Below are 25,834 nucleotides of genomic sequence, written 5' to 3'. Positions count from 1 at the left end.
TTCCATCTAAACAACTTTTGTGTTGGCTAGAAAATGAACAAGTTGTCTTTTTACAGCTTTTCTTATTTCTATCTCTGTTTAATCTTTTTGGGAAAGGATGTTCTCTTCCCACAGAGTCTATAAAGATGTCAAGACGTGAACTTTTGTTCAGCGAGGACTAGTGGGTCTGAACCCCAGGAATGCTTCTAGGAAATTTGATCATCAAAACTACTTCTCCCTGCTTTATAACATCAGAGAGATGCACATTAAAATCACAATGAGATTTCACCTCACACTTGTCAGAATGGCCATCAATAATAAATCAACAAACAAGTACTAGTGAGGATGTGGAGTAAAGGGAACCCTAGTGCACTGTTTGTGGGAATGCAGACCAGTGTGGCCACTGTGGAAAACAGTATGGAATTTCCTTAAAAAACTAAAAATGGAACTGCCTTTTGACCCAGCGATTCCTGATGGGAGGAATATACCCTAAGAATCCGGAAACACCAATTCGAAAGAACCTATGCACCTCTATGTTCACAGTAGCGCTATTTACAATAGCCAAGTGCTGAAAACAGCCAAAGTGTCCATCAATTAATGAGTGGATCACAAAACTGTAGTACATTTACACAATGGAATAGTATACAGCAGAAAGAAAGAACTCCTACCTTTTGTGACAGCATAGTGGAACTGGAGAATATGATGCCAAGTGAAATAAGCTAGTCAGTTAAAGATAAATACCATATGATCTCACCTATAAGAGGGATCTAATGAACAGAATAAACTAATGAGCAAAATAGGACCAGAGGCACAGAAATATGGGACAGACTGACAGTGGCCGGAGGGGCAGGGGGAGGGGGATACTGGTGGAAAGAAGGAGAAGGGATTAGTCAAAAAACATGTACGAATGACCTATGGGCATAGACAACAGAGTGGAGATTGACTGGGAGCAGGCGGTGGGCAAAGGGGGGAAATTAGGACAACTGTAATAGAACAACAACAAAAAAGAAAAGAAATACGAACAGCTAAAACAAAAAAGAAACAAAAACTATTTCTGTTTTCTCAGCTCCAAAGATTTAAAAAATGACCAGGATATCTTCATCAATTTCCTGAGTAAATGGCCTAAAAGTTGAGGCAACCACATCGGCTTGCTTGCTTAAAATTGCAAAAAGCTTCTAATCTCAGATAGGTAAAAAAAGGCAAGCTCAGGTCCACCACCACTGCTGCAAACACACACACACACACACACACACACACACACACACACGAACTACTGACTTTATTGATCCCCACTATCTTCCTGTAGTACTTTTAACTCTGAAAGTCACAAGTGGTCATTGAATAGCTACTCTTGATGTCCTAAAATTTCTGAGGTTAAAAACAGTTAAGACTTGTGGTCCAACTCAGAAAGGGGATAAACCTATAATTTTGTGCAAAACCCAAGACAGGACTGAATGCAGTGAAAGTATGGAAACCCTACACATAATGGCTAATACATGAAAATCAATCCATAAAAGTTATTTATTCCTATTGTCTATAATCTGTTCTAATCAGTACTTTAAAATATAGTTTCATGTATTGCTTTTAGAGCTATAATTCTTTATGTGTTTGTGCTTATTCATTCATTTTTTTCATCCATGCAATAAATATTTGACACCTACAGAGCCAGCTGCCCAGCTGCTCTGTAGGTGCCGGGAGTGTGCAAGAATAATGTAGCCCCTGTCTGCATGGAGCTTACAGAAAAGCCTGTGTACCTGTATCTATGTATGTATGTACGTATGTAGGTAAGTATGTATGTATGTATATAAATATGCATGTGGTTGATACATACTGTTGAGAATTTGCTTAAAATGAGCATTTATATTTAATCCTTCAGAATACAGTCACAGACTATTTTGGCTGATTTTACATTTGGTAAAGCAGGGAAATGACCTCTATATAAATTTCCTCTTTAACATTCTTTGATTTTTCATAACTTTGCATTGTTTCAGTAATTTACCGTCTCCTTCATGAGATAGCCAATGAGTGTTGAATGGGATGGAATAGATATCAAGTTAGGTACTCAAAATAGTGTGTTTCACAGAAGGGCAGCAAAGATAAGGCAATCTGGAGAGCTGCCTCAAGTCATAAATCAAAATCCTTAGCCAATTCGCATCTCATTGAAATCTCTGACCTGCCAAAATTGTGTTTGTCTTTCTGCATGAATAATTTATATTTTCTGGAATGAAATTGGGTACTGCTTAGAAAAAGGGTCAATAATCAATGATGTTATTTTAGCCAAAGGATATAACCATCTGGGTTACATTTGCACTTCTCCAAAAGAAATAACCTGGATTCTACAATCTGTAAATAATTTCACAATTCTGTGGTTTCATGATTCTAAGTATTATAGCCACACCGGGAGCTATTGTACTAGCTCTGAAATTTATTGTCAGTAATTTGTATTGTGACAGTAATTGCTGGAACTCATGGTAAAATCGAAGGCCTCATTTTCCTTTATGAGTAAGTTAATATTTCAGATATTTCTAAACTACACGATTTCTACTTATAGAATTCATTTGCCTTATTTCTTTTTCAGATAGTCTATTCACATAGCCACATCCACAAGAGAACACAGTCTGTAAATCCAGAAGACCTGAGTTTGTGTCTTTTTCTGCAACGTAAGCATTCTGGGTTAACTCTGTGACTTTGAGCTTTTCCTTCTGCAAAATGGGGGAAATTACTCTTACCTAAAAGAGCTATTGTAATTAAGTAAAAGAATATGTGAAATAACATCTAGCACAGCACTTGATATATAGCTGGTTTCTCCATAACTATGATTTTCCTTCTTGTTTTAAAGACTGAATGCATTCTATCAAGTTTGAGAGGAAGAATACCAAGTAGGTTAAAAACTTGGGTTATAAATCAGCAAACATATTTGAATCTTGTTATAGGTTCAAAATGCTTGTTATAAAAATGCCTCCAGAAAATAACCTAACAACTCTAAGCCTTAGTTTTTCTCACCTGCTTGGAATTTGTTGAACTTTCTGAATCTGTCAATTTGTTTTCAACAAATTTTTAGGGGTGGGGGAAATCAGCCATTATTTCTTCGGATATTTTTTTCTGTCTCCTTCCCTTTCGTTCTGGGACTCCAATTACTTATAGGCTAGACTGCCTGATATGGTCCCGAATGTACCTGATCCTATCTCAATTTTTTCATTGTGTTTCATTGTAAATAGTTATTATGCTAATTCCATTGATCTTTTCCTCTGCAAGATTTCATTGAAAATTGATCCTATTTATGGCACTTTTTATTTCTGGTGTTTTAATCTCTGGGTCAGGGCTTAGTGCACCATGGTGCATGGGCCACACACCTCCTGGAAAACACTGTTTATTGCAGCAGAGTCATGCCTGTTTATCTACGTATGGTCTAGGGCAGTTTAGTGCTACGAGGTCAGAGTTGAATGGTTGCAATAGAGACCATATGGCCCGTACTCTAAAATATTTACTCTCTGGCCCTTTAAGAAAAATTTTGCCAAACTTTCTGGAGCCAAGCCATCTCTACAAGTTGAATTTGGGTCTTTCTCAATTTTCCATTTCTCTAATCACCATGTAAATATTTTCCTTTACCCTAGTAAAGGAAAGGATTTCCATCATTTCTGTCTTTTTTGTGTGTCCATTTCAAATGGTCAATTTCCTTCTCATTATAGGTTATTTATTCCTGTTTTTTTAACCTGATAATTTTAACTGAATGCCTGACATTTTGTTGGTTGCTGAATTTTATTGTCTTTCTTTTAATAGTGTTAAAATTTGCTCTGGCATACAGACAGTTTACTGGAATCCGTAAGATACCTTTGAGGTTTGATTTAAGCATTGTTCAGGTAGCATTGGATTAGCTTATAGTAAAGGGCAGATTTAGGGTCACAACTGAAGTAATATGCTTCTGAGTATTCTTCAGGGTATACATGGTATCACAAGGTCTTTCCACTCTGGGGTGTGGACACAGACTACTGTCAGCCTAGTTTATATTTCAGATATTTTTGTTAAGATTTTATTTATTTATCTTTAATGGGGAAGGGAAGGAGAGAGGGAGAGAAATATCAGTGTATGGTTGCCTCTCGTGTGTCCCCTGCTGGGAACTGGCCTGCAAGCCAAGCGTGTGCCTGGACTGGGAATCGAACCGTGATAAATGCTGACTATACCTTTCAATCTGCTCAATTTTTCTGGTTATTTCAAGGAGTTACTGAGTATTATGCACTGTAACTAGATCCTTTAGATTTATTGGTCACAGAGTTATACTCGTCTTTCTGAAAAATACTGAATTTTTAAATTTGTAGTTGTCCAGTTTTTTTTTTGTTTGCTGTGAAACAAATATCTGTAGGAAGATAAACACCGGACAGCAAATATTTTCTGTGAAAATATTTCATATAGAGCTAAACTCAGAAGCTCAGGCTTAATAGTATTCCTTTGTGCTTATTCCTGGATTCACCCCAATTTCTGCAATGTGTGTTCTATAAGTCACCAATTAGTTGTAATTTTTCAATGTAGGACATAATGAGAAAGTATAAATGCTTTTGTTGCTTGCCTCAGTGTGGGGAAAATTAATGACTGTTTTATGTTTGGCAAAGGGAATACTCAAACTGCTTCTTAACTTCAGCATACTTTGAATCATGTTTTGCGTAGTACACATAGCATTCCTTTAATTTATAAAATGCACATAGGATTGAACTTTAGTGTATATAATTAGTCTTATATGCATAAACGCCAGATTCCTGAATTAAAACTCTGTGCTCAATTTCTGGGCTATCATTAGAACTTCCGTTCCTTATTCCCTCTGTGACAAGTTACCAGAGAAAATTCATTGCTTTGAATAATAATGAGCTTGAGACAAATTTAGCCCTAGAAAGTTGATTAATGTATTCCCCTGTTATGAACACCTAATATAAAACCACCTTTGCTCCCTTTTACACGGAAAGCTTAATGTCCATTTTTCTATGAATTTCTACTTATTAAGTATTAAGATGTGCTAATTTATCTTTAAAATGTTAATACAGATCTTGGTATGCAAATGTACTAGAGCTGGTGAAATAGGAAACCATATGTGAAATGATTGTATTAATATGCTACTGACTATAATTTGAGTTTTATGAGTCATATGAACTAAAACTGTCACATATTCTCTGATCATTTCAGAAGGAATGATTTTTCCAGTTTTATATGTTAGGGGTGTGCTGTTTTCAGAGCATTGTTAAAGGTCTTGTGAATGTCTAGTGACCTTTAGCGACCTTATCATCACAGGCATTCTTGTGATGAGTGGCAAACGATCCCAGTATTTATATTATTGAGATACAAACAATTTAAGACGAATCCATGTACTGTAAGTTTCTATATTTTTATCTATAAAATATATATAAGACTTCCTGACTTAGTTTGGGTGAGGGGGCAGTTCTCTGATACTATTAATCATGGTGTTAGAAGTTATTTTGTTAAAAGCAACTATGGAGTTATCTGGTTAACAGTGGATAAAATTTACGGTAATAATAATACGAAAGATGATTTGCCAATAGGCCTGTTAAAAATGCGCAACACTGAATTATGAATGGAAAGTTGAGTGGATAAGAAAATAAAAGGACGTGTAAATAACACATGGCTGAGAATTGCTTGTTGATGTCAGATGACACCGATCTCACGAAACAGCATCACCCTGTGGCATGTGTTCCCTTGAGTTGGTAGACAGAGGGATTTGGAATTGACTGGTACCACAGATTTCATATAGAGCTCTTCCACTGATTCCTAATAGGTCGGAATTCAAAAGCACTAGGGTTCCATGTCTATTAAAACCTACTGGGGTTTCATGACTGCCAGTCAAAGCATGGCTTGAGGATGAGTCCTTCACAAATGACTCTAAAAATGGGACTCCTTGGAGACCATTATCTGTGTCCACACAAGATTTTAATAACTTTGAATATCTCTTGATAGACAATTATTCTTTGTACAGCTTCTTATAGTAATTGTGGGTCAAAGATAGATTCTTTTGTGGGTGTGGGTGTATGTGTTTGTGTTGGTATATCTTTTTTGTGGGATTAAGAAAATGCAGAGCAATGGTTATTAAAGTTCTTTCTTTGATTGAATAATTTTATTAAATTACAATTCAAGGTCTTTAAATAATTTTAATGGCCATTATCTCTATGTAAAACTCCAAAAGATCTTAGTGTTTCAACTTGATGTCCACATGGATACATATTAGAGCTGAGAACTTTGAAAGAACTAATGTTTATAGGAAGACAGAGCAAAACTTCATTTCTAGTATCAATCTTCCCTCCTCTTCATTTGCACTACTTCAACACTAGCAGAGTTCAGGTCTGCTGTAATAGTCTCTCAATTGTTTTCCTATGGCCATATTACCTGCTCAAAATTTTTACACCAAATGCTAGGATAATCATTTTATATATGGCTTTATTGTTTCTCTCCAAAATCCTCTGTTATTCTCCAACTCTTAATAACCATAAACCACACACTTTAATTTAACATTTGTATTAAAGATTTTATTTATTTACTTTTAGAGAGTGGGGAAGGGAGAGAAAAACATCAGTGTGTGGTTGCCTCTAACATGCCCCCTACTGGGGACCTGACCCTCAGCCTAGGCATGTGCCCTGACTGGGAATCAAACCGGCGACCCTTTGGTTCACAGTCTGGCACTCAATCCACTGAGCTACACCAGCCAGGGCTAATTTAACATTTTGAGTATTCCACAAGTTAGATTTTTTTCCATCTGGTCTCCAATCCATCTAGAAAAAGCTATGCTTCAGCCACTTTGGAATATCTCTTATACAGCAAATGTGCCTTATTTTACTTTATTTTATCCACTCATGGATCTTTCACATTTTCCAAAAGGCTCTGCTTTACTCCGACCCCCAATCACATATCCTATACTCTTCATCTTCCCCACTGACATCCTATTTGTTGTTCAGACTAAATGTAAATTTCTTATGTCAATGTTTCCATCCCTGGTTAAATGAGCTACTAGCAAACTTTTCTCTCTGAATTTTTAGGACATTTGGCAACATGCAGGACCTAATACCAGGACACCCGACATCCTCAAAGTATTGGGAAAATCTCTCCATCTCACAGGTACACAACTCAGAGAACAGACAGACTCTCAGTGAATTAGAAAAAAGAAACTAGCTTTTTAGATGAGTGGATCAAAAAAATCTGCATTACTTCTACAGCATGGAATACTTTTTACACAATGGAAGACAACTCCTAAAACAGAAGGAAATCGTGCCTTTTGCAACAGCGAGGGTGGACTTGGAGATTACTGTGCCAAGTGAAATAAGCCAGTCAGAGAAAGACAAGGACCCTATGATTTCACTTAGGGGTGGTGAAAAGGAACTCAGTCCTTGCAGATGTAACTCCTTGACAGACTGTACGGCTTAGCAAACGGAGATTCATTCGATTTCAGTTCTCTTTTGCATCCCTGTCTAGCTGGGTGACCTTGGACATATTACTTTATCCCTCCAGACTTAGTTTTATCCCTTGTGAAATAGGGATAATAACATGGAGTTCATAGTGTTGGTAAGATGACATGAGATAATGAATGAACTGTTTCGCTAGATATTCGGCATATAAACCCTAATCAGTAAATAGTACTGACCTTTACAATTATTATGTTTTATGCTACCACTACCCTTAGTTTCAGGGCTAGTGTGTTTTTGTCATTGAATTGAAGTTTCTGATACAAAAATTCAATATATTTATAGACACAGATGCACTTTTTTTTACTGAAATTTTTACTGATCATCATTATCAAGCCAGTGCTTCTTAAGTAAGTATTAGCAAGACTACATTTTTTGAACCGTGAGGCATTTTCGTCTGCTGTTGACGTTAGCTCGACACATACTGACATACGAACCCAGAGAGAAAAAATAAATATGAGGAAGGTAATAGTCCTATTAATACCCTGATCTTGACTTAAAATTATGATGGAATTTGAGGAAGACATCTGTTAGCATGATCAATCATCCTCATCCAAATAATAAGAGCACTTTCCATTTTCCGAAAGGCTGTTTATAAAAAATATCAGATCACTGACCACAAACATTTACCCCCCCTAGTTATTTGGGGGGAAGGGGGAATAGAGATGATTCTCATGCAATGACAAAGTAAAAGGCCTTGGCCTTGACCGATGGAAATTAGCTTCAAGGCGATAAGGTAATTTATTTTTTCAGCCTAGACTCATTCAAATTCTTGTTTTCTCTGGCAATATCGCTGGAGGTTATATTCAGTGGACAAAATTCATATCAGTCTTTTAACCTCTCCAGAGCACTTTGTAACTGCATGTATCGGCTTTGAGTGGAGCTTTTCCTGTTTTATAATTGGCCTTTTCGTGCTGAGAAACCTCTGGGGGGTCAGGAGAGACAGCCAGGGAAATGTGAATGTAGGAGGGAATGGGGCCAAAGGAAAACTTCTCTTAAACATTAATACATTTGCATGTGCAGAGTGTGATCGACTTGTATGTTTTGGCCAGGCTTATTTACAATATATTAAAGTCTTTATGTGAAAAGGAAGGAAACACTTGGGCAAAATCAGCAATTCAGGCAAAAATGGCAAATGTTTACATGTTTACAGGCATGTGGATGTTTCTAAATCAGTAAGCTGCTTGTTTTGTGGTTGGAGGCTACAGATTAGAAAATATTCAATGTGAGCATTGTTTGCTTTCCCGGGCCTGGTGTTCTGCCTGCATTAGGGGTATGGTCGAAAAAAGTGAGTGTGATAAATGTATTTAATCAGCTACATGAAATTATTTTATTGTTAACGATGATGTGTTGTTTTATTATTTCTTATTGTTTTATCACTTTAGACAAGATGTCCATAAAGGTCATGAAAGAACTAAAGCTTGTGAGAACTTTTCTTATGTGGAATCATTACGGTTGAATATCAGTGAACCTGATACTTAACTACTAAGTTCCTCATGACTCTTAAATAGTTTCAGCAAAATCAGAAGTTTCAATTACCAGCTTTTCATAGTTCATATTCAGTAGTATGAGTCACTGCATTTCGAGAACTGAAAAGTCATATGACTTTCGCCCCTTTATTTTTATTAGAAATGAAAAGATATTAAGAAAGAATTTCTAAACCATCAAGCGCAGAAAATCTCTTTTTAATAAAATAAAATATTTCAGCTTTCCAAATGCTTAGATCAATTGAGCCTAAATTATTAGCATATCTTGGTTCAGAAGTTCAGTTGTGCCATTTAAAAAATGTTTGGGAAAATATTAAACAAATGGAAAAGGTCATTTTATGGTAGGTTAAACTGTATAGAAAATGTGACATTAAAAAAATTTTATGGTCCCCAAATATTTTTCACGTGCATTGTTGTATATAATTATTATAAATCTGTGATATAGCTAGAGTAGGTATGGCTTAATATTAGTTTTCATCAAGGTAAAGCCTCTTTTAATCAAACTAAGTATTGCACTTAAACAAGTGAAATTTAAAGCTAATTCTCTTTTTCTGAATTTCACTGTTCTTGTTGCTGCACTTATACTGAGGTAGTTTGGATGAAAAGGAAATGCTGGAGATACAATTATTCTATTATCATCCTTTTGTTACTTCCATTTAGCTCCTCTTCCGTTTACACCAAATTGACTTGTAACTGAGACTTAGGAAATGTGACCAGCACTCAGTAGGTGGCGCTAATGAGACATAAAACACTGACTTGTCACCTATTGTCAAAGATTTATTATTATAGTGTAGTAATGAGGATGTTGGGGGAAAGACAAGCTGATTGTACTGTTTTCCACCTGAGGAGTTGCTGATGCCACATCAAATTATTTTCATTCAATTTCTACTTTATATTGGATTTGAAGATAATATTTAGTCTTGTTTATTTCATAATATTTGAAAATATTAAAACACCTCTTTCCACAGAAAACTAAGCCTAGTTGTTTGCCTATAAGAACTGCCTTCCAGTTACATGCTGCAAGGCAGAAAAAATAATTGATCACATTGTGGTGATTCTGTGAAATACAAACATGGAATTCAAAAGATATTCTTAGGAGCTGCTAACTCACAAGGATTTATAGTCCTGTTTATCTTTGAAGGAGACCTAGCAGATTATTTTAGGCCAAGGGTTTCAAGTTGAAAATTTCTTTTGATTTCTTGGTTCTACTAAATATTCAGAATGAAAACCAGATGTATTGTGGCAAACACATGGACCTTTCTGAATAGGAAAATACAATTTAACTAGGAAGGACTGAAGTACATGCTTACTTTGTCAGTCTAACAACACAAATGACATTTGCTTTTGTGTTAGGTATGGGCTTGGTGGTGTGTGAGCAGGTTCTTTGAGTGGTTCCCCATTGGGAGTGAAAGAGCTGCATTTAAGTGGGAGTTCAATGGAGTTTTCCAAGTTACATTCCTACAAGGATTAGACTATCACTGATATTTCTGGTATCCCAAGTTTTTCAATGTTTAACTTTCTTTTTCTAAAACCTCATGTCATTCCAATTCTATGTTCTACTTTGCCTAAAGTAATTCATTTTACATTTTTGTGAATCCTAATTGAAAGCAATGGATGGATAACCCTCTTTCAAAGACGTTTCCTCTTAAGTGACTATGGTTAAGAGACTGCTACATAAGTGAAGGGTAAGTAAATTTTTTTTATAAGTAGCAATTGGAAAACTCATAGAAATTGCGTGAGTATGTAACCAAAGCAACTCTTTCTTGTTAAGAAAATTATTATTCTTTCTTTTTTATCAAATATCAGAAATTATGACTGTTGCCTTTATTGCCTTTTCCCAACGGAAGTGACCTCTTCCCTGGCACCAGATTTTGTTGTGCACAGTGGGTGGGCCAGGAACCTCTCCTCAGTGAGTTGTGGTTTGAGTATTTGTGGGCAGAGCCACAGATCTCTGATCATTTTATAGGGTTGAGTGGAAATGGTTTCCCACTGGGAGGCATCTTCTAAAACAGCCCAGTGAGTTATCAGTGGGATTGTCTGAGAAAAATTTACTGCAGTTTCTGTCCCCACATGGTCAACAATTGGGTCTGACTTACTTGTATTTATTCATGGAAGCAAGCTAACAAGGAGAGTGAAGTGAGTTAAATTCCCTGTTTAGAAACTTCCATGATTTAAGGGGTCCATGAATTCTCTGTAAATGGACTACGCAGTTAAATACAAGCTAATGATGCTACTCTTCCTCTTCCTCTTCTTCTTCTCTTAACACCTGTATTGATACACAATTTGCATACTACACCATTAACCCATGTGAAGTACACAATTAGATGGTTTGTAGTATATTCACAATTGCATAACCATCACTGCAATGAATTTAAAAGTATTTCATTACCCACAAAACAAAACCCATGCTCATTAGCACTTTCCCCATCTCTTCTTTTTTAGAGGATTTCATGGTTAGTCACTGTGTTGTCATTTATTAGGTGTGCTATTTCCTTATTTATTTATTTATTCATTTCCAGAGCGAGGGGGGAGAGTGAGGGAAGAAACATTGAAACATGTGTGCCTGTCGCAGGCTCCCAGCCGGGGACCTGGCCAGCAACCTAGGCATGTGCGCTGATGGGGATCGAACCAGTGACCTTTTTGTTGGTAGGCCAGCACTCAATCCACTGAGCCACAGCAGCCAGAGCTCCCTATTTCTTGTCATTTCCCCCCAACTCCCCAGTCCCAGACCACCACTGAGGTTCTTTCTGTCTTTATAGATTTGCTGATTCTAGATGTTTTGTATAAATTTTATATAAATGGAGTCATACAACCGCTGGTCTTTGTGGTTGTGTTCTTAGCATAATATTTTCAAGTTTCCTCTATATTGTGACATGCACGAGTACTCGATTTATTTTTCATTTCAAATTATATTCCACTGTATGGATATATCATATTTTATCTGTCCATTCATTAATGAACATTAAAGTTGTTTCTACTTTTTTATAATTCTAAATTAAGCTACCATTATTTGTATATAAGTTTGTGTACCATAAGTTTTCAGTTCTCTTGGATTTATACTTAGGAGTAGACTTGCTGGGGAATGTGGTACTTTGTAATAATCTTTTGAGGAACAGCCAGGTTGTTTTTTACAGTGGCTAAACATTAAAAAAAAATTTTACCAGCAAAGTACAAGGGTTTGAAAACCCCCACATCCTTACTAAAACATATTTTTAAAAATATCTGTTTTTTAAAAATTATAGCTATATTAGTGGGTATGAAGTGGTCTTGATTTGCATTTTCCTGATGGAAATGTTGACCATCTTCTCATATGCTGATTGGCCATGTACACTTTCTTTGGAAATCTCTTTGGATTTATATATCTTCTTTGGGTCTATTCATACTCTTTGTGTGTTTTTAAATTGTGTTATTTATCTTTTTATTATTGAATTGCAGAGTTTTTTTTTTATATAGTTTAGCTAGAAGTCCCTTTTAAGATGCATGGTTTATAAATTCCATTCTGTGGATGGCCTTGAGATCATTCTGGAAAACACAGAAGGGATGCTCCTCTTTCTATCTGATTTTAATAATTTGAGTCTTCCTTCTTTTTCTCTTGGTCAGGGTAGCTAATGCTTTATCAATTTACTGATTTCTTTAAAAAACAAAGTATTGATTCTATTATTTTTTGCTGTTTGTTTTCTATTCTTTATTTTATAATCGTTGCTCTAACCTTTATTGTTCCCTTTCTTCTGCTCGAATGCATACTTTTCAGTTTTTCTTCTCTTTTTATTGCTTTAGGAAATAGGCTAGATTATGGAATTTAGATTATTCTTTTTAAATATGTTTTTAGAGCTATACATTTCTCTCTAAGCACAGCTATAAGATTTTTTTATGTTGCATCTTATTTTCATCTCAAAATACTGCTAATTTATCTTTTAATTTCTTCAACACATTAGTTATTAAGGAGTATGTTTAATTTCCACATATTTGTAAAGTCCCCAAGTTTCTTTTTTATTTATTGTGAATTTTATTTCATTGTGGTCGGAAACATACTTTGTATGTGATTTCAGTAACATTAACATGTATTAAAGCTTATTTTATGGTCTAGCCTAACATTCTCTCTCCTGGAGAATGTTTCCTGTGTGCCTGAGAAGAAAATGTATTTTGCGGTTGCTGTGTGAATTGTTCCACAGATGTGTGTTAGGTCTAATTGGTTTATAGTGTTATGGTTTTCTTGTTGCTCTTTTGTGTAGTGATCTAGACATTATTGAAAGTGAGGTATGAAAGTCTCTAATTATTATTGTTGAATTGTCAATTTCTCCATTAAGTTGTCCAAATTTGCTGCATGTATTTTGGTACTTGGTCATTAAATGTAAATGTGTCTATAATTGTATTTAAAAAATTTTTTGTTGGATTGTTTTCCATTACCATTTAGCCCCCTTATACTGCCCTCCTTCCCAGCAATCCCCACTCTGCTGTCCATGTCCACGAGTCCTTTTTCTTCTTTGCTTGATCCCTCAACCCCCTAAACTCCCCCCATACCTGTTATCTTGCTCTCTATCTGTGAGTTTGTCTCTCTTTTGCTTGATAGTTCAGTTTGCTAAATAGTCTTAATGGATTGATCCTTTTATCATTATAGAATGTCTTTTATTATCTCTAATAATCTTTTTGTTTTAAAATTTCTGTTTTTTAATTGGATAGTTTAATCCATTCACATTTTATATTATTATTGATACAGTCAGGTTTTGTTAGACTTTTTTTGTATGTCTCAGATCCTTTTTTGTTCTTTTGATCCTCTTTTATTACCTTCTTTTGTGTTAAGTATGTATTTTTCAGTTTAACATTTTACATTTTTAATAATTTTTTACCAGATGGATTGTGATATTTTTTAATGGTTGCTCTAGGTCTTGCCATGCATACATTAACTTACCAGAATCTACTTCAGATTTTTACTAACTTCATGTCGTGCAAGTGAGTTGTAAAATCATTACTCTTATGTAGTTTCATTCTCTTTTTTTCTTTGTGCTAATATTATTAGACATATTACTTTTACATATGTTACAAACATAGTAACCCTTTGTTATAATTTTTACTTTGTATAAGAAACTGGGAAGAGAAAAGAGAACAAGTACTTACTTATAGTTTGTCATATTAAATTTTCTATTTGACATTACTTGTTCTTGTGGGTTCCCGTCATTTACACTCATGGATTCATCCCATGTATTTTCTTTACTCCTGTAATAGCTCTGCTCCCATCTGCCAATTTTGTATACTTATTATCAAATGTTATTATATTCCTACATATTAGAGACCCAAGAACACAATTATATGAATATTGTTTTGTACAATTAAAAAATAATTAAAGAGAAGAATAGAAAAAATACACATATATTGTCTTTTTAAAATATATTTACCCACATTTTTAAATGTGGATTTGAACTACTGTCAAAGCCACTGGCTTTCTGCCTGAAGAACATGCTTTATTATTTCTTGTAAGGAGGGTCTGTTAACAAAAATTCTCTCAGTTTTTGTTTTTCTGGAGATGTTTATTGTCTTTATTTTTTAAGGTAGTTTCACTGCATGTAATATTCTTGGTTGACACTTTTTTCCTTTGATGCTTTTAAGATTGTACTTTTTTTCCGAATATTTTTACTTGGCTACATCTGGGTGTAGATCTCTGTGTTTGTTTGGACTGTGCTGAGATATTCAATGTGTGCATTTATACTTAATGTTTTTCATTAAATTTGGGAAGTTTTTAGCAATTATTTTAAATATATATTAAAACTATTTTATTAATTTATTTTTAGAGAGAGGAGTAGAGAGGGAGAAGGAGAGGGAGAGAAACATCAATGTGTGAGAGAAACATCAGTTGGTTGCTTCTCGCACATTCCCAGCTGGGGACCTGGCCCGCAACCCGGGCATGTGCTCTGACTGGGAATTGAACCTGCAACATTTTGGTTTGTAGCCTGGCATTCAGTGCACTGAGCCACACTAGCCAGAGTTAGTTTTTAAATATTTTTATGCTCCATATTCTGTCTTCTAATTCTGGTATTCCCATCATGTATATTCTAGGATGTTTAATGACCTCCCACAGTTCTCTGAGTCTGTTCCTTTTCCCACTCTTTCTATATCAGGTTGCACCATCTCTGCTAGTTTATCTTCAGGTTAAGTGGCTCTTCTGCCGGTTGAAACCTATTTTTGAACCTTCTAGTGAATATTAGTCTAATTATAGTGCTTTTCAACTCCAGATTTTCCATCTCGTTCTTTTAAAAACATTTTTATTTCTTTATTGATATTCTTCATTTGAATGAGACATTTTCATCATATCTTCCTTCACTTATTTAACTACAGTGTTCTTTAAACATCATTTATGTAATTGCTTTGATGTCTTTGTCTGTTGCATTTGACCTCTGGGTCCTCTCAAAGGTAGATTTTATTTGTCTGATTATTTTCTTGTATGAGTCACGCTTTCCTGATTTTTTGCATTTTTCTTAGTTTTGTTGCACATTGGACATTTTAGGTAATATATTGCAGCAGCTTTGTGTACTGACCTTTCTGCCCACTTTCTGCTGTTTGCTTGTTTATTTGCTGAGTGACCAGGTTGGGCTATTTCACTGTTGCCTCTTTTCCCTGCATTATGCAGTCACCCTGGGGTGAAGTAGTTTTAGCAGTACGTTCTTTGACTTTCCCTTTTCCTGACCCCTTTATTAAGTTTACTGCCTCTGTGGGTACAACACTGAGCTATTAAATACCACTAGTGGTTGGTTGATTGCTGTATTGTTTTTCATAATTTCTTGAGATCATAAATTCCTCCATAGTTAAACTAAATCCAGGCTTCTGCAAGAGTACTCCTATTTTTTCTTTTTGTTCAAGTACAATTGTCTCCATTTTTATTCCACCATGACCACCGCCCGACCCATCCCTGCCTCCCACCTTTGAACCTACCCCTTTTGGCTTTGTCCATTACATGTTCCTAGCTAGTAATGTGTCCTTTACACCTGTTCCTTGATGGTCCTTATCCTATTATTCCCCATTATTCCTCTCACCCATCCCCTCTAGTTACTGTCAGTTTGTTCTTAATTTCAATGTCTCTGGTTATATTTTGCTCATTTGTTTTGCGGATTACATTCCATTTATAGGTGAGAGCATATGGCTTTTGTCTTTCACTACTTGGCTTATTTCACTTAGTTCCATTCGTGCTGTTGTGGAGGGTAGGATCTCCTTCTTTCTTTCTGCTGCATAGTATTCCATTGTGTAAATGGCCATCATACACAAATCAAAAAAGTGTTGAAGAGGTTGTGGACAAAAGGGAACCCTAGTTTACTGTTGGTGGAAATGCAGACTGGTGCAGCCACTGTGGAAAACAGTATGGAATTTCCTCAGAAAATTCAAACTGGAACCGCATTTTGACCTGCTAAATCCACTGCTGGAATTATACCCTAAGAACTCTGAAACATCAATTCAAAAGAACCTATGCACCCCAATGTTCACAGTAGCACAATTTATAATAGCCAAGTGCTGGAGGCAGGAAGTAAATGAGTGGATCAAAAAACTGTGGTGCAAGACCTGTCTTTTATGGTTGCTCCAACCTCAAAGGGATTCTTCTTAGCTATCTTTCTTCACTTACAAAGCCGCACCTGGGCTACATTTTATTTTCTTGCTCACAGAGCTACCAGCCTCCTCTAAGTTTCATGTCACTGTAATCTCCACTGTTTTGAGGAGTGTCCTTCAACTTGAATTTACCCATACTCTCTTTCCAATAAAGTCATATCCCTTAGGAAGAGCTTTGGAGTTCTCTGTGGAGTCAGGGACTGGGACTTTTTTCTCCGAGTGACACCGCTGATTTATTAGCTGGGCACTGGGCAGAGTGCTAACCTCTGGTCTCATTGGTTGCCTCCTCCAGGAAAGCGTCTCCCCACTACAATCTAGCTGGGGTGGAGCAGGCTGGGGCACCGGTGTCATGGCCTGCTGGGCCTGGGGTAGAACTTTTGCCCTAGCAGTAAGGACCGAGTGTGGAGAAATAGGTCCAGACCACTCAGCTGCTCTTCCCTGGAACAGAGCATGAAACTGATGCCAGTTGGGAGTAGCTGCCCCTTTGGAGGGATATCACGGTGCTTGACCCGGAACTGGCTGCACTCACACAGGAAGTGGCTTCTGTCACATTGAATGGCAGTGTGGGGGACAGAAGTCTCAAATTGAGTCCTAAATGTCAGACTTGAAGTTTTTACTGAGATTTAGTAGATATTATTGAACAGTATTTCATTTGCTATATGAAGCTTGGACAATTCCTAGAGATATTTAATATTTGCCTATTTAATATTTACCTAATATTTATTTACAATTTTAACCAGTTGTGGATGTTTCACTGGAGCTCTTGTGCTGCCATTTCAGAAGCTCTCCTGTCCCTCTGGGCTATGTCTGCTTCTATTTGTAATGGTATGTGTGAAAGTCCTGCTTGATTCCGAGTACAAGTGCCTCCCATGATTTTCTCGTCACATTTTCTTAACATTTCTTCTACAGAAGAAATTCATTCAAATTTCTTAACCAGTCTAACATGATTGCCACCATTTGCCTGCTCTCTGGAATAGGATAACCATAGGCATCTTATTCTTGCTAGAAGTTTCTGTCCTTTGAAAGTCTCTGGTATATGTTAGTGAGAGTCAACACGTAACCACAATAGTGTCTTTCCATTTAGCCAGTGTAATGTTTTCTGTGGTTTTACAAATAAATATGAAATAAGTCATTCTAATAGATCACGCTTTACAGGTCCGCTGCTCCCATGCCACTGCATTTTGTTGCAATGATGCAGAGGTTTCAGCCAACAAAGTGTTTGCCCTTGTAGAAACCTCATGCAAAGGTGAGAGACAAAATTACTACCTTTATGAACTTATCTTGCAAGGTAGCAAAGTTATACTTATTTTTTCATTTTGAATAATTAATTTGTTAGCATCCTTATTCAAATATTAATTCCCATGCTCTCATTCATTTTTATCATTTATTTTCCAAAACATTTCCTCCTAAAATAGGTCCAGTTTGGTGGGTAGATTCAGCTTGGCGACTGAACTTCCACTCTTTCTGGTGCCCCGGCTCCTATACATTTCCAGGTATGTGGGGTAACAAATCTGTATGTCTTTTATTGATTTTTTTGTCTTAATGCTTCAGCTAAAACCGCTGTAACCACATTAAGTAGGTGTAAGAGCAGAAATCTGCCTTGCTTTTCATCTCAGGTGAAAGGCATTCCGGATTTTCACCAGTAGGTAGAGGGCTCACTTCAGGGGTTTTTGGTAGCTTTTTAAAATCATATTGACAAAGACCCCTTCTATTTCTTGTTTGCTGAGAACTTCTAGTGTAAATAGATGTTGGATTATCTCCAATGCCTTTTCTGCATCTGTTGAGATATTAATAGGGTTTTTCTTTTTTTAACTAAAAAGTGAATCACACTGGCTTTTGAAATGATAAGCCACTGGTGCAATCCAGGGATAAACTCTCCTTGGTTATGATATATTATCCTTTTCTAAAGACACAATTTTGGATTTGATTTGTCAAAATTTTGTTAAGAATTTTCATATCCATGTGCATGAGAAATTCTGGTCAGTGTTTTTTTTTTTGTGGTAATATCTGTGTCTGATTTTAGTATCAGAGTTATTGCAGCCTCATAGAATGAGTTGGGAAGTATTTACTTCTCCTCCATTTTATAAAGGATTTTGTTTAAAATCAAATCACTCCATCATAATTTTCTATTTATTTTCTTAAAGCATTTTTCTTACTTCTTTCTTTACTTACTCTTATGATCTTTGTTTAAAATTGGCATTATTTCTTTCATAAGTATTCAGCAGAATTCATCAGGGATGTCTTATCGACCTAGAACGTTCTTTGTGGGACAGTTTTCAAATTTAGTAACCTATTCATATAAGAATATATAGGTTATGAATTTATTTTTGTGTTGGTTTTGGTAACTTGTTTCTTTCCGAAGGAATTCATTCATTTCTTCCCAGTTGTTGAGTTTATTGTCACAACATTATTTATTATATGGTATATATTTTAAAAATATCTATAGAATGTATTGATTTCCTATCTTTCATTATTGGTATTTCTCATTTGTGTCTTTTCCTTTATTCTGACAAGTCTGGCTACAAGCGTATCAATTTTATTGATCTCAAATAATCAGCTCTGATTTAATTGATTTTTCTACTATTCTTTTTTTTCTACTTCATTAAATTTACTTCTCCTTTATGTCTTTTCTTTTGCTGAATTTTGGTTTAATTGGCTATATTGTTCTAGATTTTTAAGATATAAACTAAAGTAATTGATTCTGTTCTGTTTCAGGCATTTAGTGTCAGAAGTCTCCCCGCATCATTTTTTTGATTGTGTTGTGCAAACTTACATAGATTGTGGGTTTTTTCATTAACTGGAAATTACATCCTAATTGCCTTTTGATTTACTCTTTGCATAAATCTTTTGGAACTGTTTTGCTTATTTTATATAGGTTTTAGGATTTTCCAAGTAACCTTTCATTATTGAGTTCTAATTTAATTTCTTTACTGTCATTTAACATATTTTTAGATTTTGAATTTTTTTCTACTTATTGAGATTTTTTTCTTATGGCCCAGAATGTTTTACCATTATGCAATGGCCCAGAATATTGCACACATGTTCTGTATGCAATAGAAAAGAACCACACACTGCTATTGTTCAGCAAAGTGCTTCATAAGTGCTAATTAGTTAAAGTGGGTTGATAGTATTGCCATCAACCTACATGGCCCGATTATCCCGGTCAGTTTGTCCCAGTCAGTGTTCAAATAATATTATACCACTTACTATATAGATAAGAACCTTACACGGACATACTTGCATGTCTCTCTTTCTTTCTTTGTTCTATCATTATCATATGTTTTACTTCTGTGGATGTTATAATTCACACAAGCACCCCCATATATATGTATGTATATATATATATGTGTGTATATATATATGTGTGTATATATATATATAAAACTTCTGCTTACTCAATTATCTTTTAAATAAATTTAAATCATAAGAAACTCATTTATGTATTTACCATTTACACTTTTTCTTTATTTGCAGATAAAGATAGAATCATTTTACTTAGAAGTCTGAAGAACTTCTTTTAGTGTTTTAGTATGGCTCTGCTAGTTATAAATCTTTGAGCTTTTGTAAGTGTGAAAAATTATAATTTTAACCTATGTTTTTATTATTATTATATTTTTATCGTTGTACAATTACAGTTGTCCCCATTCCTACCCCCCCCCCATTTGGACTCTCCCCTGGCCCACCCACTCCCCACCTCACACACTCAATCCTCCCCTCACCTGATTATTTCTATCCATGGGTCTTTTATACATGGTCCTTGACTAAACTCTTCCCCTTCTGTCCCCCATTAACTCCCTTTCCCTGTCCCTTCTGGTCACTGTCAGTTTGTTCTTTATTTCCATGTCTCTTTTAACCTGTGTCTTTTAAAGATACTTTGAGTATAAAATTTTAAGTAACATTTTCTTTTCTTTTAGTGTTTTAAACATACTCTTCTATTGTCCTCGGGCTTGAATTGTTCCCAGTAAAATATCTCCTGTCATTGTTTATTTGTGTCTCTGCACATGTTTGTTTATTATTTTGTTTATGTCACTGATAGTAATATTTTTTCTTTGTCATTGTTATTTGATTATGATATATCTTGGTGAAATTTTTTAAGTCATGGTTGTAGTTTGTCAAAAAAACAAAAACAAACTTAAGTAAGACATCTTTTGACACTAAAATATAAAGCAGATAATCCTATCAAGTAGTTTTTATAGCTATAACTATCTAGATAAAATGCAGCATATTATTAGATAAATACATTTTTGTCATATTTATCTTCTTAAAAATCAGACTTTACTTTTAGATCAATTTTAAGAGCAGTTTTAGGTTCACAAAAAAGGAGTGAAAGGTACATAGATTTCCTACATATTCTCTTCCCTCACCCGAGCACAGCCTCCCGCAACGTCAGTATCCTGCATAGAGGGACACATTTGTTGTAATGAATGGGCCTGTATTGCCACAGCATCATCACTCACAGTCTGTAATTTGCATTAGGGTTCCCTGGGTATTGTGCATTCTATGGGCTTCGACACAGGTATAACGACATACCCAGCATCATGACACCCTACAGAGTAGGGTATTTCAAGTAGGTGACACCCTACAGACTAGAAGTCTTCTGTGCGCTGCCTCTTCTTCTTTCCATCCTCCCTAAGGTAACCACTGGCAACCACTATTGACTTTACTCCTTCCATACTTGTGCCTTTTCCTCAATGTTATATATTTAGAATCACACACTATATGATTCATTGAGTTAGAATCATATAACGTATGATTCTAACTATATAACGTATGATTCTAACTATATAACATTTCTTCCATGTCTGTTCATGGTTTGTTAACTGATATTTTAGAGCTGATTAATATCCCATTATTTGTATATAGTGCATTTTGTACATTAATCCACTAGAGGACATCTTGGTTACTTCCACGTTTTGGCAATTATGAATTAAACTCCTTTAAATACTTATGTGTGAAAAAGGATTATATGTGAAGTAAATTTTCAACCCATTTGAGTACATACCAAAGAGCACAATTACTGGATTGTATGGTAAAAGTATATTTAGTTATGTAAGAAACTGCCGACTGTCTTCCAAAGTGGCTGTAGCATTTGGCATTCACACCAGCAATAAATGAGAGTCTCTGTTGTCATTTGTTACCACTAGTTGCTATTACTGTTTTTGATTTGGGTCACTATAATAGGTAAGTAGTGGTATCTCATTGTTGTTTTGATTTGAAATTCCCTGATGAGTTATGATGTTGAGCAGCTTTTCATGTGCTTATTTACCATCTTTACATGTTCTTTGGTGAGGTGTCCAGATAGTTTGCCTATTTTTAACTGTTTTTTTCATACTGTGAAGTTTTAATATATTCTCCCCCCCCCCCCGGTGTCTGACTTGCCTTCTCATTCTATAGGCAATGTCTTATGCAAAGCAGACGTATTCAATTTTGATTAGCTCATTAAGTCAAGCTTATCCATTCTTTCTTTCATGGATTTTGCTCTTGGTATTGTGCAGCCATGCAATGCTTAACAGAGGGGACATGTTCCGGGAAATGCATTGTTAGGTGACTCCATTGTGTGAACATCACAGAGTGCACTTACACAAGCCCAGAGGGCATAGCGTCCCTTTCGAGAAGAGGGAGGTTTTCTTTCTTTAAAAAAAATCTTTTATTTATTTATTTTTAGAGAGAGGAGAAGGGAAGGAGAAACAGTGGGAGAGAAACATCAATGTGTGGTTGCCTCTCATGTGCCCCCTACTGGGGACCTGGCCTGCAACCCAGGCATGTGGGTTGCAGGCCAGGGAATTGAACTGGTGACCCTTTGCCTCACAGGCCTGCGCTCAATCCACTGAGCTACACCAGCCAGGGCTGGGAGGCTTTCATCCAGAGTGAATATTTGCTCTGGCAAGTAACTTTTCTCCACAATAGATTTTTCCAAAATTTCTTTAGTTGCCTTTACATCAGCACTTGCAGACTTACCTCTCACATCCACATAGTGTAATAAATGATTCTCGAATTGCTCACACCACCCAGAGCCAGCAGTAAGTTCAGCATTGTAGTCAGGTCCAGACTTTTTTTCCAACATAGATGTTTAAACATCTAGAACCAAACTTTTTGCTTTGGTCGTGATTGTCATGGTGCTAGAAGAGATGCACTTCTGTGTCTGGTCTTTAAGTCATTAGAACTTTCCAAGTTTGATCTAGAACTTTTCTGAACTTTGTTAGTCTTGTTGCCATCAATAAAGCAGATTTTTAACAGCTTCCATCAGTTTTTCTTGTTCTCGAGATTATAGCTGTGGTGGAATAGGATGTGTCTGACTGGTGAGCAATGAGCATCACTAATTTTCCAACTTTCCAGTCCTTAATCACCCTTAATTTCAGAACAATCAGTTGATGTGGCCTTTTACCAAAAACATTAGCAATGGATTTTTTATGCTTTAGGGGCCATAATAAACCAAACAACACATGACCGAATCAAGCACAAGAGAAAATGATGGGATCTCAAGATGTAAGCAAGAGACGTTTGAGGTTGCTGCCAGTCCAGCATCACATGATGTAGTGTTTTACTGAGAACTTTAAAAAATTATGTACAAAAAGTACACTTTAAAATAGCGACAAAAACTATAGAATGGTAAATACATAAATCAGCCCTATAGTAGTTTATTATTATCAAGTGTTATGTACTGTTTATACTGTATGTGCCATATATACTCTTATATGAACATAATGTGGTATGTCTTACATTGATTACATTAAAACAAAGTTGATTTCTTCAGTAGGTGTTTATTTCTGATGTGTATCAATTCTATGCAACTGAGAGAATACCCATACGCTTATACATAATTTGGTGATACATCTAAGTAATATGTACATAATTATATAATGTATTGTAATAAAGTATTAAAGTGATGCTATTAAAATATTCATTATAATCTCCACTCCCATTAATCCAAGTCTTTGAGTAAATACCTGTGAATTCACTTGAAACTGAAAAAAAGATCAGTAATTCAGATGCTTATTTCTACAGTGCCTGGCAGTTGGATATTTGTTAATTCAGTTTTTAGGCTCGATGTTTTTCAAGTAAGCAATTAGCATCATATAGACAACATTAGAAGAAAATATAGATGTCTATTCAGCAATTTAGACTGCAATATGTTTTTATATAAAACAGATTAAGATGAGATAGTTGTAGTTTGAAAGTTTGAGACATTTCATCATTTAGAAGATTGCTTTAGTAATATACTTTGCATAATGATATTGGATGTTAACATAAAAATTTAAATAATACTGAAGATAAAGTACCTAAAGACATTCTAAAATTTGTATGTGATAACTATGAATGTAATGTTCACCTATATTCAGTTTTGTGTGTGTGAATATTCTATTTGGCCAACATTCCCTTAGTAACATTAAGTAGTGAAATCCAACTAGTGAGAAGAGTATCCAATTGAGAGATTGAGCTAAAAAACATAAAATTAATTACAACATAAATGTTTACCTCCTCTAATTCAGTTACGATAATTAAATGTCATTCTGGGTCAGCAATGTCTGAAAAATTTGCTTAAATTATTTAAATGGTTTGAAACATTTATTGGCCCGTGGCCAGATGGTTGTAGGTAGCCCTCAACTAATTTCTTTGTTATTAAACTATTTTATTCTTTAAAAACCAAGAACTAGCCAAAATGTTTTCCCAATGAAAAGAGTGTTATTTGGCTAATTTCAAAACTGTGCCATTTTTGAGCAGCTCATATTAAACTCCATTGTTTTTAATTTGGGAAGTTATTTTGTTCTTAGGGACATCTTACTTAAAATAGTATATCATAAATATATTGAGTATATACTTAGGGATGGCATTACGAAGTCATAGGCATACTTATGTTTAGCTTTAAAAGATAGTGTCAAGCAAGTCTCCAAAAGAAAAGTTGAAATTTCCTTTGAAAAACTGTCAATTTCTGTTAAAGTTGAACATAACCATTGTAACCTAGCAAATCCACTGGGATTCAAATACCCACCAGACGACAGGTGGGAAAATATTTATAGAAAGGCTATTGAAATTAGCTTAAATTAGAACAAACCTAAGTGTCAATGGTCTTAAACAGGATAAGTAAACAGTGGTATATTTGTATATTTGTACTGGAATACTATTTGGCAGTGAAAAAGACAACACACACAAGCATGGGTGCATCTCACAAATATTCAAGAGCGGCCAACTAATCTTAGATGATAAAAGGCAGAACCAATACTGCTTACCATAGAGGCAATGGTCAGCTTGTAGGTTCTGAATGGTGGCTAGTTTGAGCTGTACCTTTAAGAATTGTGTATTTTATGCATGTTATATTTAAATAAAATATACATTTAAAAATAATATGTCAGCTGTAGGAAAGAATTTCTAAATTTGGGGTGAGAAAAGTGGATCAAGGAAGAAGAGTGGGGAGTGAATCCCATTTATTTACTTTATCCTTTGTCACTCATTCTCTCTCTTTTTTTCTTTTTCCATCGGTTATTTTATTTTATTTAATTATTGTTCAAGTACAGTTTTCTGTCTTTTACTCCCATCCCAGCCCACCCCTCAGTGCTCCCCAACTCCCTCCCATTTCCACCCCCCTTAGTTGTTGTCCATGTGTCCTCTATACTTGTTCCTGTAAATCCTTCCCCTTCTCCCCTGAAATTCCCTCCCCTCTCCCCTCTGGTCCAGGTCCGCCTGTTCTCTATTTCAACGCTGAGTGAAATAAGCCAGGCAGTGAAAGACAAATACCATATGATCCCACCTTTAACGGAAATCATTCCCTTTTCTAAATTCGGAGTTACAGCACCAGAGACTGGAAGCCTCCAAACCCTCAGAGCTTCGCAAACTTCTGGCCTGGGCCCCTCCTGCGCAGAGGCGGGTGTGCAGGGGCGCAGCGTGCCAAGGCGCTGGGATCCCCTCCAATGCCACACAACACAACAGGAACTGCAGAAACAACGGCAAAGCCCCGCTAGGAGCCAAATAGCAGGCGCCCCCCGGTAGCTCCCCGCCTTTCAGCCGCGCTTGGTGGACAGCGACAGGGACCCCCCCCCCTCCCCAAAGAACGCTCGGGCAGGCGCTTTTACTAATTTCAGGAGGATACACGTTTGTTCACAAAAAGAGCTGTTCTCCCTTGGGTATAAATGAGAACAAACCAGTGAACACTGGAACAACATGCAGCTGCTTTGCTGTTTATTTTTTATTTTTTAAATTCGGAGCCAGCAGGAGCCAGCGCACCGCTGGTAGAAGTGCCCGCGAGTGCGGACCGACTTCTTTCTCACCGGCCTGTCCCCTCCGGGTGACGCGCGCACCGCGGGAGGGAATTCCACTTCTCAGGGCACC

At 36.0% G+C, this 25,834-nt stretch overlaps 1 protein-coding gene across 1 annotated transcript in view; it reads right to left on the bottom strand.

Annotated features, from left to right (window-relative positions):
- Positions 1–22,574, bottom strand: part of GJE1 (gap junction protein epsilon 1) — a 28,010-nt gene extending 5,436 nt beyond the window's left edge. Inside the window, 1 exon segment of the mRNA XM_037144799.2 lies at positions 22,469–22,574. Within this exon segment, the coding sequence (XP_037000694.2) occupies positions 22,469–22,574 (106 nt within the window).
- Positions 22,575–25,834: the final 3,260 nt, after the last annotated feature.

The sequence above is a fragment of the Artibeus jamaicensis genome, unplaced genomic scaffold (genome assembly GCF_021234435.1).
Source record: "Artibeus jamaicensis isolate MK-2021 breed Jamaican fruit bat unplaced genomic scaffold, CSHL_Jam_final contig_3176, whole genome shotgun sequence".
NCBI lineage: Eukaryota > Metazoa > Chordata > Mammalia > Chiroptera > Phyllostomidae > Artibeus > Artibeus jamaicensis.
This window is presented reverse-complemented; position numbering and strand designations above follow the sequence as displayed.